General features: G+C 46.0%; 2 protein-coding genes across 2 annotated transcripts; one reads left to right on the forward strand and one right to left on the reverse strand.

Moving 5' to 3' along the window:
• The first annotated feature begins 3,105 nt into the window (after window positions 1-3,105).
• On the forward strand, window positions 3,106-7,054 carry LOC148650368 (interleukin-17B-like). Its single transcript, XM_088604099.1, has 3 exons — window positions 3,106-3,591; window positions 3,998-4,341; window positions 4,872-7,054. Exons 1-3 carry the CDS (start codon window positions 3,562-3,564, stop codon window positions 5,122-5,124), a joined length of 627 nt encoding a protein of 208 aa, XP_088460225.1. The 5' UTR covers window positions 3,106-3,561; the 3' UTR covers window positions 5,125-7,054.
• pcyox1l (prenylcysteine oxidase 1 like) lies at window positions 7,045-14,481 on the reverse strand. Its single transcript, XM_088604098.1, has 7 exons — window positions 14,393-14,481; window positions 14,131-14,271; window positions 12,152-12,358; window positions 10,819-10,993; window positions 10,431-10,642; window positions 9,566-9,706; window positions 7,045-8,754 (listed from the first exon to the last, which is right to left on the reverse strand). The coding sequence occupies exons 2-7, from the start codon at window positions 14,243-14,245 to the stop codon at window positions 8,090-8,092; spliced, it is 1,515 nt and encodes a 504-aa protein (XP_088460224.1). The 5' UTR covers window positions 14,246-14,271; window positions 14,393-14,481; the 3' UTR covers window positions 7,045-8,089.
• Window positions 14,482-17,196: the final 2,715 nt, after the last annotated feature.

Raw genomic sequence — 17,196 nt, forward strand, 5'->3', positions numbered from 1 at the left:
AAAATCATTGGATTTGAGATTGTATTAAAATCTAGGCATGTGACGTGTGAATACACCTATTATTGAGGTCATTCCTAGATACACTTGGAAGTAAAACAGAAGTGATCAACAAGGCAATTATCTTCTCGATAGCACACAGGGAAAGATATTAACATTCTGAATACACCATTTGCAAGCAATGGGCACAAGGCAGGATAAACCCTGCACAGGACACCAGTCCATCACAGGGCAGACACAGACACTCACACCAAAGCCAATTTTCCCTGAAGCCAACTATAACTTGATCAAAATAACCTACCACTGTGATTCTGGACCATGGGAGGAAACCTGCACACAAACATGAGAAGAACATACAGACTCCACACAGATAGCACCCAAGGTCAAGAGTTAAACCCAAGGCCCCACTGCTGCAGTGCTGCAACAGTAACCACTCTGCCAGCATGCCACTCTAGTTAATTAATAACTACTTACATTTAAAGAGAGATTTTTATCCTGAAGTATCCCTGATATACTTAATCGGATATCCTTGGCAACCCACGACAATGCACAGCAGCCATTCTGGACAGCAGAGTAGGGGGGAGGAGAAATTTCTCCAATAAGGGGGTTAAGGTGAGACTTTAGAGAGGCAAGACTCTTCAAGCCCAGACTGGAATTTAGCCAGGACACTGGGGTTAGCACCCCTGCTCTTATGAACTAACATTGGTTTATCATTTCATCCAACAAAGCCACCATCTACAGTAAAGTGTTCCTGTCTCCATTCTGCAGGGAATAGTTAAAAATAACCCTAAGGACAGAGGGGGAACCTACTCAGAACTTCTTTACCCACAGGGTTGTGGGAGAGTGGAACAAGCTGCCTATACACGTTGTTGAAGCTGATACTCTGGCGTCTTCTAAAAATGGGTGAAATCCTTGGATCAATTAACTACTAGGGACAAGCAACGGTTTATTCCATGCTGAAAAGAGAAGAAAAGAAACACGATGTGAAGGCCTGAAGAAGGCTCCATAGCCGAAATGTCGTGCTTTTTTTCTTCTCTTTTCAGCATGGAATAAACCTTTCCTTGCTGCTCTGCAGCCTCCGCATGCTGACACAGCTCTCTACTTCAATTAACTACTGACAACCAAATGGGCTCGTTGAGCCAGATAGTCTCCGCTCATTTGCAACCTTTCTTCTGTTCTTATATTCAATGTAGAGCAAAAGTTTGGCAAATCTAATGCCAAAAGTGACACCTACTTCTCCACCAACACTTTACTTTTGTTGTTCCTAGGAAGTCTCCAAGCCCACCACTGACCCCCTCTACAATCTGACATGGAAGGAGTTAATACTGCTGTCAACACAGATGGAGAGCTAGGCGTAGGGTGCAATCTTCACAAGTCTGACAGAACAGTGCTGTATTGGGGGAACAAAAAAAGTACATGAGCTGTATGAACACAAAATTGTATTCAGTGAATTTCACATTAAATTGACACTAAGAAAGCAGCAGAATCAAGAAACATCAAAACAATATAAAACATCTTATTGTTCCTTTTTAAGACCTTTGAGCTTTGAATGTCTCTTGCAAAATGTTGCTTCTGCAAAGAATAAACGATTCTTATATTGTTTGGTATAGTCTAAAGAACAGACTTTTTCTGCACACATTATTGCGCGAAAACTAAAACCCAGAAAAAAAAACAAAAATGTGAAGCCTGGTTTGTAATTGAAGGGTACTCTAACTCGAAGAAAACGTGGAACAGTGTTGGAATTCTCTGTCAGGTTGAACTAATAGTGAATGAGAACTCGCCTGCTGGTAAACATGGTAACTCAGAACCTGTCTCGAATTTTCCACTAAGGGAAAGAAGGAAAGAATGGTTTCAAAGAGCCACGACCTCAGAATCTTGTCATGACCCGGTTTTTGCCGGAATATTTTGTTCACCCCCCCACTTCCTCGCGCTTTTTTAGGGTTTAAAGCATTACTCATCCACTAAGAAAAAAAATGAATTGTGGGAACGGGTTTCTCAAAAACACTGTTCTCGTGCACTTGTTCAAAGCGAAATCTAAATATTGTATGACAGAATTTATTGCGGTCACCTGTGCGCTAGAGGGCTTTTTTCTCTCTTCAGAATTATAAAAGTCCTGAGCATGCAAACAAGTCCTCCGAATATAAAAGAATCTGGGATCTTTAAGCAGGTGCTCTTTACAGCGCTGTGTCAACATTGGGCTCTCAAATGCGGATGTGCGGAGAGAAAAGAAACTTCGACAGGATTACAGAAATAAAACGCGCCTTGTGTTGCTCCGATAATGCGCTAAATTCCCTTCGAAAGGGCGTTTCCTGCGGTGTTATTTGCTCGTTCTGTGAGGCATTGTCTGAGCCCAGGAGTTTTAGATTTCATATTATGAGACATGCATTGAAGGAAAGACATAAAGAGAATGAAAGAAATTGCACAAAGAAAAGCGAACCTTAACCATACAAAAGCATGGGATACAAAGACCATACTAAACCAGCCACGATCAGAACAATATAAAATACAAAAATATACATATATTGCTCTTTCATTATGTAAATACATTTAATTATATATATATCAAATAAGAATTCTGTATATTTAGAGGAAAATAATATATAAATATAACACCCCCAGCGCGCACACACACGAAAACAAAAATCGTATTCTCCAACTTGATAATCAAATCTTCGCATTCCAAACATCTCACGACATATGACTCAATTCTGAGTATACCTGTGTTTGAAAACAAAAGGATTGTATGAGACCTGATTAGTTATTGTAGTTTATTATCATTTATGATCATTTTGGATACTTTCGAACAGCTGCAAAGACTTCCAGTGGCTTTAAGGTATTTGCCAACATCTGTTCTTTTGAAAGACACGAGATAAATGTCTCTAATTATTACATTTTTTAAAGTGAAATACGTTGTTGTTATCGTTTTAATTCAGAGCATTTAGGCTGGCATGAGCGTTGTTCTTTGGACACTACCCAAAGGAGAAACATATAAAAGGATGTCAAAATGAATAAACGTTAACCGCAAAGCACAAAGCGTTTAATTATTAACTGCTGCCTGTGTTCTCATTGTGGGAAATAAGAAAGCTGTTCACATTATTAAGGCGCTATAAAACTCCAGCTGCCTGCATGCCTTCGCCCGCTGGATTATAAAGAAACTGCACGGCCGTTACCTGAGGGTCTGGCGATGCTCACGAGAGTCGGTGTGTCAGAGCCCACGTGGTGAGGGGGGATTAGATCTAAACTAGTTCAATTTATCTGCATCTTCATATCCACTCTCCGACACCAAGGTGTCTTTCACTTCATCGGCGCTCGGCGTTGCGTGTGGTGGAGCTCTCTGTTCCAGTCAGGCTTTTCGAATTCTGTCATCTAACCTAATGCAACTTTGCTTCGTCAACATTCGCCCTGTGCGTGCAGTTTCATTTAGTTTCCGTTTGCTCGGGGGAAAAAGATCCCTAAGATGTCTTAAAAGAGGAAAAACACAGTAGAGTCCATGACTGAGCAATCGGTGTAACATCCGACGATTCAATTTTTTTCCCGTCTGCGCTGAACTCTTGGTCCAGTTCAATGACTATGGCAAGAGCGTGCAAGCCCATGGTAAGTGAGCTTTAATGGAGTTAGAACCGAGCTCCAACTGTATGACTGTATGCAAGTACGACGTTTCATTCACATTTGTCATTAAATGTCCGTGCTAATCTGAACAAAATGCGTAAAACGGACCGACCAATAAACAGGTGCATGTTTTGCTGAAGATGTGCGAAATTAAAATCATGATACTTCAATATTGTTAAGTGCAGGAAAAAAATAATGTCAAGTGTTTGAAACACGAAAAATGGATGAAAATCAATCACGCAATAGAACTGAAATGAATCTGGGTGCCTGGATTTTAACATGTAACTTTCCTAAGGTGTTTGCTGCGCTAACATTGTTCCAAAATAGTGCATTTTAACAAGGGCTCACTCATTATCCTTTTATTTTCGTGCAATGTTCGCACCTGCTGCAGATCCTCGTGGCTGTGCTGCTGCTGTTTGTCGTGATGGCGACGGACACTGAATCGAGGGACAGGCGCAAAGACGAGCGAGGCGCGCGTCGGAAGAACGGCCGTTTGAGAAACAAGGGGAGCTCGGCGCGGCGCCACAACGGCACCTCGATGAACAGCTCCCCGGACCCGGTCCTGGTGACGGCGGAGGGGGAGAGCTCGCAGACCTGGGAGGAAGACTACGAGAAGAGCATCGGCGATATGGTGGCACAAGTGAGGAACAACTCGGCGCTGTCCAAGACCAAGTGCGCGGTGGATCGGCGCCTATGGATGTCCAACACCCGCAGCCTCTCTCCTTGGTCTTACAGGTCAGTAAATGCAGCCTGTGATGGCACTCGCTCTTCCGTTATATCTCTGCCTGGCTTGTTGCGCACGAAACCTCTTGGTACTGCCTGACGAGGTATTTTAAAGCTTTTCTCCAACACAGGGTCATTATGAACAAACTACTGCAGAATATGGTTAATTAAACTCGACAATAAACTGGAGTTAATTCAAACTTTCAGCTGAAATAGAAACAGTTAATGACAGCTCCCGCTGATTTCTCAATACCTGTACGTATGTGTATGTGTGACCTGTTGCTACATTGTACCTTCCTCTAAACTTTAGTAACGACTTTTCAGCAAGCGTGGAACAACGTTTGCTCTAGGGCAGAAACAACAGCTTCAACAATCCTGGTCAGTTCCTTCAACTAACGGCATGGAAGAGCATTTTTTTGCTCTTCACGTACTGTACCGCAATGAAACGCCTTAGATCAACGAGAACGTCCATCGCACCTCTTTGCATAAATCCAACTATTTTCTCTCTTTTCCGCCCCTCTCTCCCACCCGCACAAACCCAGCATTAACCACGACGAGAATCGGATTCCCGTCGATATTCCCGAAGCCCAGTGTTCCTGCTCGGGCTGCATCAACCCCTTCACCATGCAGGAGGACCGGACCATGACCAGCGTGCCCATCTACACCAAAATCCCGGTCAAGAGGCTGCTGTGCGACACGAAGAGCAGGAAGCAGAGGAAGAAGAAGAAGAACTGCATCCCGGAGTACCGCACGGTGGTGGAGAACATCGCAGTGGGCTGCACCTGCATTCTCTGAGAGGGGAGACCGGCGCAGAGACATTCGAAGGTGAAGCGTGGGTGAAGCGTGAATCGCTCGCCCTCCCGTTTTCCTAACGGAAAAAAAAGACAACATTCTTGTATCTTCTTCTACTGCCTTTAACTTTTGAGTGCCTCTGTGTGGTTCAGACAACGGTCACTTGTTCCATGGTGTCCTTTCTGTATACATCTCACTTTTCCATATACAATCAACACTGTTAAAGGAGCGACTGCGTTTATAGACAGCTGCTTAATGAACAAAAAGAACACAGACTGTAGTCCGTACCCCGACCCCTTCTCTTCCGACACACTCCTCTGCAGGCAACCCAATTTTCAGAGGAGGAAAGAGATTTCTCAATTGGGTTGAATGTCACAAAGATAACGAACGAGGAGGCCATTCTGCGTTTCTGACGTGCTTGGCTGCTAGGTCTTACTCAGCCATTGCTTGAGAGGAGTCAGGTTCTGGGCTTTGCCCATGCATGGTGGCTTTTTCCAGTCTCCCACCACCCTTTGTGTAAAAAAAAGTGCTGCCCGTCCTCAGCTTTACAGGACGATGACTGATGTCGGATTGCATTGCCAAACAATACACAGAACACCCTCTAGGGTTATCAACCAAAACATTTCAGTCCGGGTGTGTTAAAGTTAGAATAAATGTCACAGCCTATGTAATCTGCAAGATGGTTTTGGTATTTAATATAAGACTGAAATGATTCCACAGACTTAATTTCACACTTGTTTCATATGGCCGACTTGGTTCATGACTCTATTTTTCAAGGAAAATGTGCCTGATTACTATAAAAAGGCAGAATTTCAACATTCTGATACACTTTGATTTATTCAAATATTTCCCATGTCTCTATCGAAGTGCAGTGGTTAGCACTGGTACCCCCCTCTGTGTTGGGGCTCTGGGTTCAATTCCTGTGGTGTTATCTGTGTGGAGTTTGTATGTTCTCCCCATGTTTATGTGGGTTTCTTTGAAGTGCTCTGTTTTTTTCCCAAAAGTCCAAAGACATGCTGGGAGGTTAACTGACTTCCGGGAAAATTGGCCCTGGGGTGAGCGTGTGTATGTTTTGTCTGTGTGCGCTCTGCAATGGACTGGTGTCCCATCCGGGGTGTATCCTGCCTTGCACCTGTTGCTTGCCAGGATAAGCACCAGCTCCCCTGCTGCCCTGCACTGGATAGTGGTTAGAAAAAGGATGGGTGTATGTCATATCAATTTGAATACCAGGTTTTAGTAAATCTGAGCGACTGATTGTGCATCTAAGAGACCACAGGCATTGGGGAACCAAGTTTTCAAAATCCACAGGCTGGACAAGTGTTCAGGCTTTAAACAGCCAGCACTGGCGGAAAACAAAATCTTTTGTTGAGCCTCTGCGTCCAGGTTCATCCTCCCAGCACTGGAATGGGAATCCACTTCAAACCACTGTTGTTCCCGGACTCCATCAAGGCCCTATTCCCCCCCTTCACCCCTAAACAGCCCGCTGTTCTTCGTATTCTGGCCCACCTGTATGTCCCACTGTGAGGCTCTGAGCACTGGGGCTCCCTGGGAGACACTTAATGTTAAGTAAGAGAATCAGCCAATTCCGGCAGTTAACTTGCAGAGTATTCACATGAAAACCTAAAGCTTTGATTACTGTTGAGGACTGGAAATGAACTGGCTAGCAGGATATTTTCAAGGAGTTCTTGTGGTTTTGTCACGTCCTGGTCTTTGTTCACCACACAGATCGTAAACATTATTGAGACCTTCTGAGACTCTTGCACGACAAGTATTTGTCCTTTTTTTTGTAGAGCAATTGCATTTCTTCCCCTGTGCTTGAACACGACAGAACAAATCCTGTCCAATATTAGAACAACCTTTCAATGGTACCTTCTGCTCAAAATGCCGACATCTGTGTTATACAATGCAAAATAAATGGCAAAACTTCAAAACAGCTTTTGATATTTATTAAAGACCTTCTGGGGTGTCACTTCATTTGCAGAACATTCTCAAAGAATTTTGAATTCAGCAACCTACAGTAGTCACAATCAGTGCTGTAAATGAATCTTTTGAAATAAAAAAGACTAACAGTCCTTTATCTCCTCCTTCAAATTCAAAAACGTTTTACAAAAATTCTTCAAAATCTCATTGTTTCATTTAGTATACTGCATGATACCATAATTAGGTCTGATAATCCACTGTCATACTTGGAATTATCTGTAGAAGAAAAAACATCTTGTTAAAATGGAGTTTCCATGAACATGTCTAGTATTTCACAGTGCAACTGTACTTGATCAAAGCAATGAACTATAAAATTGAGATGAATTTCTTCCAGCCAGATCAAGTACTGGTTTGTTTTTGCACAAAAAAATACTAGAAAATCTTAGTGTTATCTTACTATTAGTAATGTATATATACATACTATAAGTAAAGCACACCTTGTAAAGTAAGACTTTACACATATTGTTGAGATGCTACAGGACAAAGTCCAAACTTACCAGAACAGAAAGGTCAATTAACCTCTATGGGGCAGAAAAAAACAACAATGAAAATTAATACTGTTTCCTAACTTGCTTATATGTAACATAGTTTCCTATCAAGACCAGCTGGTGCACCTGGTTTTAGAGATCTGACGGGAAATGGGAAATGTAAATCTGTATTGTCACATTAACACTATACTTGACAATTAGCAAGATGTTGCAGTGCTGAAGCTGGGCTTCACGGCAGCATACGTTCCCCACGCTGGGAATAATCTGCTGGCCCTGGGAGTCAACGGATGTATGTCCCTGTGGCACTTCAAGACCACCACCATCAGAAAAAGCTGACCCATCCCCTTCACCTGCTCACAGAAGGAAAGAATAGGTTCAAGTTACCCTGCCATGTGGGTATTTGTGCTTTCCTGGAAGCAAATTGTAGTTCTTTTGGAGAAGTTAAATCAATTGACAATGTCAGACCCCAGCTCTCTTGCCCTCTCTAGGAGCCCGGTCGGTCACAGCTCGGTCTTGATCTTGTGCACCAGGTCCTTCTGGTCGATCATCTCCTGCTGCCTGTTCCAGCGGTGGTAGGCCAGCAGCGCGATGTTTTTGGCCGCCACGGCGCTCATCTCCATGGCGCTGGCCGCCCACTCGATACCGTTGAGGTAGTAGAGGCCATCGTGCAGCACGAGGGGCGGCAGGGCCTGAGAGGACCCGTACTGGGGGTACGCCTGCCAGTCCGTCACCTGGACGGAGTAGTAGGACTTGAACAGGGTCTTCAGCTCCTTCTTCCCCAGGAGCTGCTGGGAAAACACTTTGTAGACGGCCGCCTCCTGCGGCTGCTTCCTGCGGAAGGAGGCGCTGATGTTGACGGGGCAGACGCTGCCCACGCTGCTGAAGAAGAGCCCAGGCGTGTCGGTGGTCAGCATGCTGGCGAAGGGGAAGAGCTTGGGGTCCGGGAAGCCAAAGTAGGAACAGTTGAGGTAGCCGTGGACAATGGACGCCACTGTGTGGTGGTAGGAGCCGGTGATTCCTGGCAGGGGCGGGTCGAAGCCGTCAAAAGCGAGGCCCGCCGACCCATCCTGCTGCAGGGGCGTTGCCAAGACGACAATGTCATAGATCTCCGCTCCCTTCTCCTCCTTCTCATTAACAGAGCTCAGCTGGTACTGGGTGCCCTCGGCTTCGGAGGCAAAAAACGAACATAGAAACACCCAGCAAATAACAAAACAAACCTACAAAAGCATAAAGGGGAGGCCAACGCTGCTTCTGGAGAGCCACTATCAGGTCTTACTGGTCACCCTTAAATCATCCATTTTTAAAGGACTTGGATCACACGCGAGTTCTGATCATCTTATTAAAGTTACATTATTAATTGACACCTAAAAAAACTCAGGGGTGCCCTTTTGGCAGTGCTTTCTAACAGGGTGTTTTTTTGTTTCCAAATCATCTCTAACCTGCTGATTTGGACCAAACACCTGCTTAACTGACCAAAATGGAAGTGTTTGGAAATTGAGGCTTTTCTTGGCGACTCTCAAAACCTGCTGGACTACAGCTCTCCCAAACCATGGAGTTGTACTCTTGAAGCATTTAGTTAGAGTGGACTCGTGTGGATTTTGACATCAATTGTGTTTTATCTACACAATAGATGTCATGAAATGAATAAAATGGAATGACTGCGATACACATTTTAATGCAGTTAGGAAAAAGTTCCATAACAATGAACTGAAATGGACTCTAAGGACTGGTTAAGCAGGAACACGACACAGAGGGACTGATTCTATTCTGTTTTTGGTTTTATGGCTGTAGTGAGAACACCACATGAGCTAATGTCTACAAAAACAGAAAATAAAAAGAGCACTGCACTGAGGGTTATGTCCTGTTTAGCAAAGTCTAGACATACCATACATTCAAGAGGAACATTCACAATCCATTCCCAACAGACTTAAAGGAAAATGCTTCAGTGTTCTGAGAAGGGTTCTGCTGCCACCTACCTGTTGCATGCGGTGCGACTGCTGTGACTTTGGCATGGATGAGACTGGCCCTAGCTAGGTTCAGCAAGCCGGAACAGACCAGCTTGTTGCCTCCTTCCACTGACCACATATTGGCCTGGGCTCCAGCCAGGGATACTGCTCCTGTGACAGAAGACGTAGGGATCAGATGGACATCAGTCACATGTAGAAGCCCGTGTGATAAACACAAGCAATACCCTCACCCTAGGCACTGGATTTGTCCAGCTTCGTGCCTCATGGTACAAAACCCCAGTATCTTGCCCCAGTGACCGCATTAAACTTCCATTCACAAGAACCAAAGAGCATAAGGTTTACAAACGAGAGGAGCCCCTCCAGCCCGTCTGGTAGATACTCGTTAATTGATCCCAGGATCACAATCTGCTGTGTCTTGAAAGATGCCAGGTCAGGTTGGCTTCAACCACATTGCTGGGAAGTTTGTTCCACACTCCTACCGCCCTTTGTGTAAAGAGGTGCCTCCTGTCCTTGCTGGAGGATCTCATCTTGCTGTGACCAGGTTATTGGCTTCAACCACACGGCTGTGTAGCTTATTCCACACCCCCACCTCCCTTGGAGCAAAAAAGTGCCTGTACTTTCACAGCCCTGGGAACTTATTATACACATACTGTAAAACCGCACTACCATTATATAAACCACTACTATTTGTCATTGGCAGATTCAGTATTTTATCAAGAATATCAACTCAAAACATATAACGCCCAACGTTTCTCACCAATGAAGAGCTGCATTCCAGTCGGTGGGGGTCAGGAGGGCTGCGGAGTCCCAGCCTGCCCCACGCCCACGCCCACGCCCACTCCACCCCCACGCCACTCCGCGGCGCCCGGCATACCTACGAAGGCCGGGATGCTGACAGGCTGGCCGTAGTTGGCCCTCATGACGGCGGCGATGACCTCGTCGATGAAGCGCTGCGACACGCCCAGCTCCAGCAGGGACTCGGACACGGAGCGCCGCGTCATGTTGATGAAGGACGAGCCGCCCAGGGAGTGCAGCAGCTCCTCCACCGAGCTGAAGGCGTAGCCATGGGCCTGGTACTTGTAGATCCTGGACAGAGGGACAGGGAGAGCCCGGCAGGGGCCGGGGAAGAAGGGAAGAAGGAATGAGGAAGAGCAGGGAGGAAGGAGGTGACTGGCTCAGTGGGAGCAGGGGGTGGGTTGAGGGCACAGAGCAGGCGCAGGAGTCGGCCGCTTTCGCGCGCGCACACACACACATATCCCCACCTCATGAACTTCTCCATGATCTCCTCCACCCACATCTGCAGGCGGATGAAGCTGAAGCCGTAGCGCCACCACAGGCGGAAGAGGTCCAGCAGGTACCAGTCGGTCTCCTCCAGGATGAAGTGCTCGCCGTTGAACACAGCGGTCTTCCCCGCCACGCTCCTGCGGTACTTCAGCCCTGCCGGACAAGCAGAGGTGGTCAACGCACACGCACACGCACACGCACACGCACACGCACACGCACACGCACACGCACACGCCCAGCCCAGCCCAGCCCCTGTCCCTCCTGGGTTACAGAAACACCACACCGCCCTGCTTGATTTGCATTACTTATCTATCCTGTTGTCTAACTGCTTTATCCAGTACAGGGTTGCAGGCAAGCTGGAGCCTATCCTGGCAAGCAACAGGCACAAGGCAGGGTACACCCTGGATGGGAAGTCAGTTAAGCGCGGGGCACACACAGACACAGACACAGACACATTCCCACCAGGGCCAATTTTTCAAGAAGCCAATTAACCTACCAGTACGTCTTTGGGCTGTGGGAGGACACCGAAACACCTGTAGGAACATGCAAACTCCACACAGACAGCACCCCAGGTCCAGTACTGCGAGGCAGCAATGCTTAACCACTGCGCCACCATGCGGCCCTGGCATTACTTATTTGCTTTACTTTTTAAAAACTAATATTAGATCCATTTATTTTCTTACAGTACCAATTTGTTCATCTGTTTAACTATTTCCGTTACATCCAACTGCGAGTGCCCAGACCTCTTAACCACAACATTACTGGGTAGTAGGGCGCACACACATAAGACAGAGAGTGGCATCTCCGATAAAAGAAGAAAATAATAATAATAATAATAATTGCTTACACTTATATAGTGCTTTTCTGGACACTCCACTCAGAGCGTTTTACAGGTAATGGGGACTCCCCTCTACCACCACCAATGTGCAGCCCCACCTGGATGATGCGACGGCAGCCATAGTGCACAAGTACACTCACCACACACCAGCTCTCAGTGGGGAGGAGAACAGAGTAATGAAGCCAATTCATAGGTGGGATTATTAGGAGGCCATGATTGGTAAGGGCCAATGGGAAATTTGGCCAGGATGCCGGGGTTACACCCCTACTCTTTTTGAGAAAAGCCCTGGGATTTTTAATGACCACAGTCAGGAACTCAGTTTAATGTCTCATCCGAAGGACGGCGCCTTTTTACAGTATAGCGTCCCCGTCACCGTACTGGGGCATTAGGACCCACACGGGCCACAGGGTGAGCGCCCCCTGCTGGCCCCACTAACACCTCTTCTGGGAAAGCGTCCCAGCCCCATAACTGACCCAGCTGCTTGACGAAGTCCTGCATGTGCAGGTTGAGGGAGTGGATGATGGAGGCCCCGGACTCGTACTCCTGGTTGTTGACCGTCACCGTGGCCAGACGGCCGCCGACCGCGCCCTTCTCGTACACGTCGATCCGCACCTCCGGCCCGAAGTGCTGGCGCAGGAAATGGGCCGTCGCTGTCCCGCCGATCCCGGCGCCGACGATGGCTGCGAGGGCAAGACGAGGGGGAAACGGGGAATCAGTAGGGCTGCCCTGTGTCCGCGGAATGCAGAGTTCCTACCGGCGCAAATCGCGGACCAGCCAAAACTGCTCTTCCGGTATTGTAAGCTTAGTCCTGGGCTATTGTTCTTCAGGTCAGTTTAAAATCTTCTTGAGTTATAGAGAGAATTCTATTTCCGTTTGTAAATAGGTTTACGTTAATATATCTTTCTGTGTTTTCTGATTGGGTACAGGATAACGTGACTAGAGAAAAAGGGAGAGATCAGGGACAGAGAGAGAGAGAACGGAGCTGGTGTACATGTGACTGTTCAGAAGTAAACTGTACAGGGAATATCCGTCTCCATCCAGCTCTCATCCCATCCCATGGGCGGAGCGGTGGCTCTGTGGCTAAGGATCTGTGGCTGGAAGGTTGCCGGCTTGAATCCCGCGGCCGGCAGAGGAATCCTACTCCGTTGGGCCCCTGAGCAAGGCCCTTCATCCCACCTGCTCCAGGGGCGCCGTATCAATGGCGCTCTGACCCCAAGCTTCTCTCCCTGTCTGTGTGTCTCATGGAGAGCAAGCTGGGGTATGTGAAAAGACAAACTCCTAATGCGAGAAATTGCATATGGCCAATAAAACAATCTTATCTTATCCTCACAGGCAGAGTGTTTAACCCCCACCCTGCACGAACCCTACAGTCACAGTATCACCGCTGACTTCCTTTTTCTGTCTGTATCTATCTGTATTGGAGGTGAAGGTGTGATTGGGTTTGGTAGCTGTGAAGCTGTTTTCTATAAATATAGTATCCCCAGTCTGTGTGGAAACTTTTTTCGTTGTGCTTACATCAGCACTACAGTGCAGACCTGCTATCGACATCCTTATTACTGTGTTCTTATAGACGTGGCCGGTGTGAATGTCATCTGCACACTCCATCCAGCATACCGCGTGCATGATGGTTTCACCCATTATCCTATAGCAGACAGGTAAAAAGGCCTGGTTTTATTAAACCTGCAACAAACCTGCCCTGGGCCCTGCCTGTATTCAGAGCTCCCAACTTTTAAAAACTGATTTTAGAGAGGGGGGTCATCCCTCTTGTGAAAACTTGCTTGACCCCCAGCTATATAATTAAATAATTCGCTGATAGATACTATGATATATATGCAAAACACTATAAATACTATGACTCACCAGTTGAATTTATAATAATCTTGAATAATCTCACTTTCTTTGCAAACTTTTGTTGTACAGAGATGCGGCTTGTTTAGCAGATTTGAGCAGTCTCAGATGGCTCAGGGTCATATTATATAATGAATAATTCGATGATGATTTTTCGGATTTCGGATTTCAGTGAGACTCCCGGAACTTCCGGGAGACGTGGGGTGTCTGTATTTGCTGTGCTTTAACTGAATGCACCGCTCTCCATGAAATTAAATGTACTGAGCAGTAATACAGCCCGCAAGAAGCAGTAAAAAAGCGAGCCCTGAAAGAGTGACGCTTGACTGTCCCTTTCCGTCAAGGGATATCAGAGTGACGACTTCTCATTTAGAAAAACGCACGGTTTAGGTCATTCCCGTTTGAGCTATCACGTGTTTTGAGGAGAGGGCCACCCGCTGAGCGAGGAGTAGATCGAGAAAGAAAAACTGTGCAAAAAAGCGCCACGGTCACGCGCACGCCACGAGTCTGCCTATACCATGGGCGAGCACGTCGTCCCACAGCCTACAGGGACTATAACCCACATGCCGTCGCAGCCGCAAGAGTGTTTCGAAACAAATCCCCGTACCTATTTTAGAAGGCGGAGCACCGTCAACTTGGGCGGAATCGGGATCTCCCACAGCGGCCGAGCAGCACCAGACGAGCGTCAACACGCACCGCGACAGCAATAGGAACCGGGTCATGATGCGAGCTGCCGGAGAGCTAGACGCTGCAAAACATATTAAAACATCACGAGCTGATTACGAAACATTCGCTCCTGACAGTCCCGGAACTCCCTGCACCGAGGAAACAAATGCTGGGTCAACGCAGTAAAAAAGCAGGGATGTCACCTTAACATAAGGTATATAAAGCCATGCATCCCTGATCCTGCCGTCCCACCTTCCTCTTGTAGCGCTCTGCGCACTGACGTCCCCCTGGCGAGAACTGCGCATGTCCGTTTTTTGACGGGAGACTCAGAAAAAAACTTACAAAATATTTTCACAAAGCATGGGATTTTTGTTGTTCTTGTGGAAGAGGCTCGCGTATGACTAATAATGTTGTTGAACTGTTTTTGTTTCCAATAACTGAACCGATCCGAGCTTCACGTACATGTCTTGACGTACACGTCTTTTCCTCAAGACACGAAATAGGGAAGGGAAATGTGTTTATCAATGTTAAAAATCAATCAGAGTGGCATTGAAACAGCATGGAAAAAAAGCGCTGCTTACAATAAAAGGTTTTGTTTTGGTCGGAAAGTTGAGTCGTCTTGTGCTTCCTTAGAACAACCAGCAAGGGGAGCGCTGAGCCGAGATTACGTGCAGTTGTTAGTGTGAAGTATTTTAAAGAAGTGCTTATGAATTATTGTTGTGTATGACCCCTCTGCAGACCACATCTTTCTGCGACTCATCAGCACTGCGCGCCATGTTAAGTTTACATGTGCCGAAACTGTAGTCCATAATTATGAATAATTCTCATCATAATTGCGTTTATACAACGCTTTTCATCTCAAACGATCCCAAACGATTCCACGAACAGGAGGGGGCGTGAGGCGGTAGTTAAGCACCAGCGGTCCCACTACACTGCGGATCAAGTGGAGAAGTAAGACATCGCTGTAGGAGGAACTTCAGGAAAGTCAGATTGTTCCAACACAGAGTGGCGTGCAGCCAGGACACTGGCATGAACGCCCTAGCGCTTTCGAAAAGTGCCAGATCTTTAAGGATCAAACAGGCGGGACTGGTTTAATATCGGTGCGATAATAATAATAATAATAATTAATAATAATAATAATTATTAATAATAATAATTTGGGTCCTTGTTTATTGGAGGTCTCCCATTCCACTACCGGACAAGCCCAAGATCAGCCTACAAGGCAAAAAAAAAAAGATCTGTCTCATGTATACCAACTGTCCCAGTATGCCAAACGCCTTGTCATTATATTGGCATATCATTGCTTTAGATTCCACCATGACAGCTGTCAATTATATTATATTTTTCACCAATTATTGCTCCTCAATGTATGGTACATTACACTATACTATATACACTCCATACTTTGTGTGCTTGTTTTGAATGAAACCACTTGTTACTGTTGCTGACTGTCATGTACTTTTCAGTGTTGAATAAATACCATATGGAAACCAATAACTAGTAAATGGTGTGTAAAACATCTGAAAAAGAAAAAAATGCTTTTGTAGTTTGTGACCAGGGTTATTTTTGTTCGTGCTTGCTCTTTATGATGTGAATTATGTGTCCAGTTTGCGAAATTTCTGGTATTTCTGGGAGTTCTGAGAGTCTACTTTTTTAAAAAGAACCCCTTTGCTGTGAAGCACACTTCTGGGAATAGTGCCAAGTGAAATGTTGAGTGTCGAGTGCTAAAATATTGCTGTTAGAGCAACTTCTCGAAACAACGAGCCATCTCTGCAACATCCTCTTTCTGTGTTTTTGCCTGTGTTTGTCTGAGGTTTATAAAGGTCACATTCTTATGCGAGGCAGTTATTCTTGAATGCACGTTTTTGTTGTTTAAATTTAGAACGTCCAATTTTGTTTTGTGTGTGTATTTTACTAACCCAGTTTTGGAACCACCAGTTGTGTGTTTTTGCCATAGAGAGCGAGGAAGTGCAGGCAGACTCCTCCCACTCTCCCACCCTCCAGCCACTCGTGTTTCAATAAGTCACGGGAGGTTCACTGCCAATTGGAGGACAAGCATGTCACTCGCCGGCAGCACCGCGAGCCTGCAAGCACCGGGGTGACCACAGGGGGCGCTGTGTCGTGGGGAACAAAGAGAGTCCTGACCGACCATCCAGGTCACAGTCTCTAATGACATGACCCAATTCCAAACCCACTACACCTGGATCATGATCGTGTTTGGGTGAGCACCTTTGCCACCCCTGTGGTCAATAATGTACATCCATAGAAGGTCCCATGCAAGCACACATGAACATAAGGACGGTCACAGACAAGAGGAGCCATTTGGCCTTTCAAATCCGTTTGGTAGTTAGTGGTAAGACGATCAGAGGGTCTCATCCACCATTCCTCAAACAAAGGCAGGGTTTTGGCTTCAACCACATGCCTAGGCAGCTTGTTCCACACTCCCACAACTCTGTGAGTACAGAAGTGCCTCCTGTCCTAACTGGAGGACTTCATTGGGCTGTTTCATGAAAGAAGCCAGGGTATAAACATCAAAAACATGACTGGGGATCTTGTTCCATACTCCCGCCTCCCTTTTGGAAAAGATCGTACAGGAAAGCTGCCGCATTCACAAAACCTATTGCCTTCAAAGTGGTTCTCCAGACTTGGTTTATAAGGCTTACAGTACAGTATATCTACAAAAATGATACAAATTAAAATGTTGGTGATTTCTCCTTAAAAGTGTGCAAGATTAATGCATCAGTGTGCAAAATTCATCTTGATGACCTACTTAAGAACAGAGCTGTGTCTTAACTATGTCATTAGTAGTTAAATTGGATTGAATTGGATTTATTCTAACTCAACGGTAGTACTGTCCCCATACTGTCCCATTTGTTTGAAACCACTTTCCCCTTCATCACTGTCATAGTCTTCCAGTCCTGAACAGACAGGTGTATGTAGGGGATCAACACAAGTGGCCAAATCAATGTACCTGTACTAACAAAGACACCTCCACAAATTGCTTTTC

The sequence above is a fragment of the Lepisosteus platostomus genome, chromosome 13 (assembly GCF_059453375.1).
Source record: "Lepisosteus platostomus isolate fLepPlt1 chromosome 13, fLepPlt1.hap1, whole genome shotgun sequence".
Lineage (NCBI taxonomy): Eukaryota > Metazoa > Chordata > Actinopteri > Semionotiformes > Lepisosteidae > Lepisosteus > Lepisosteus platostomus.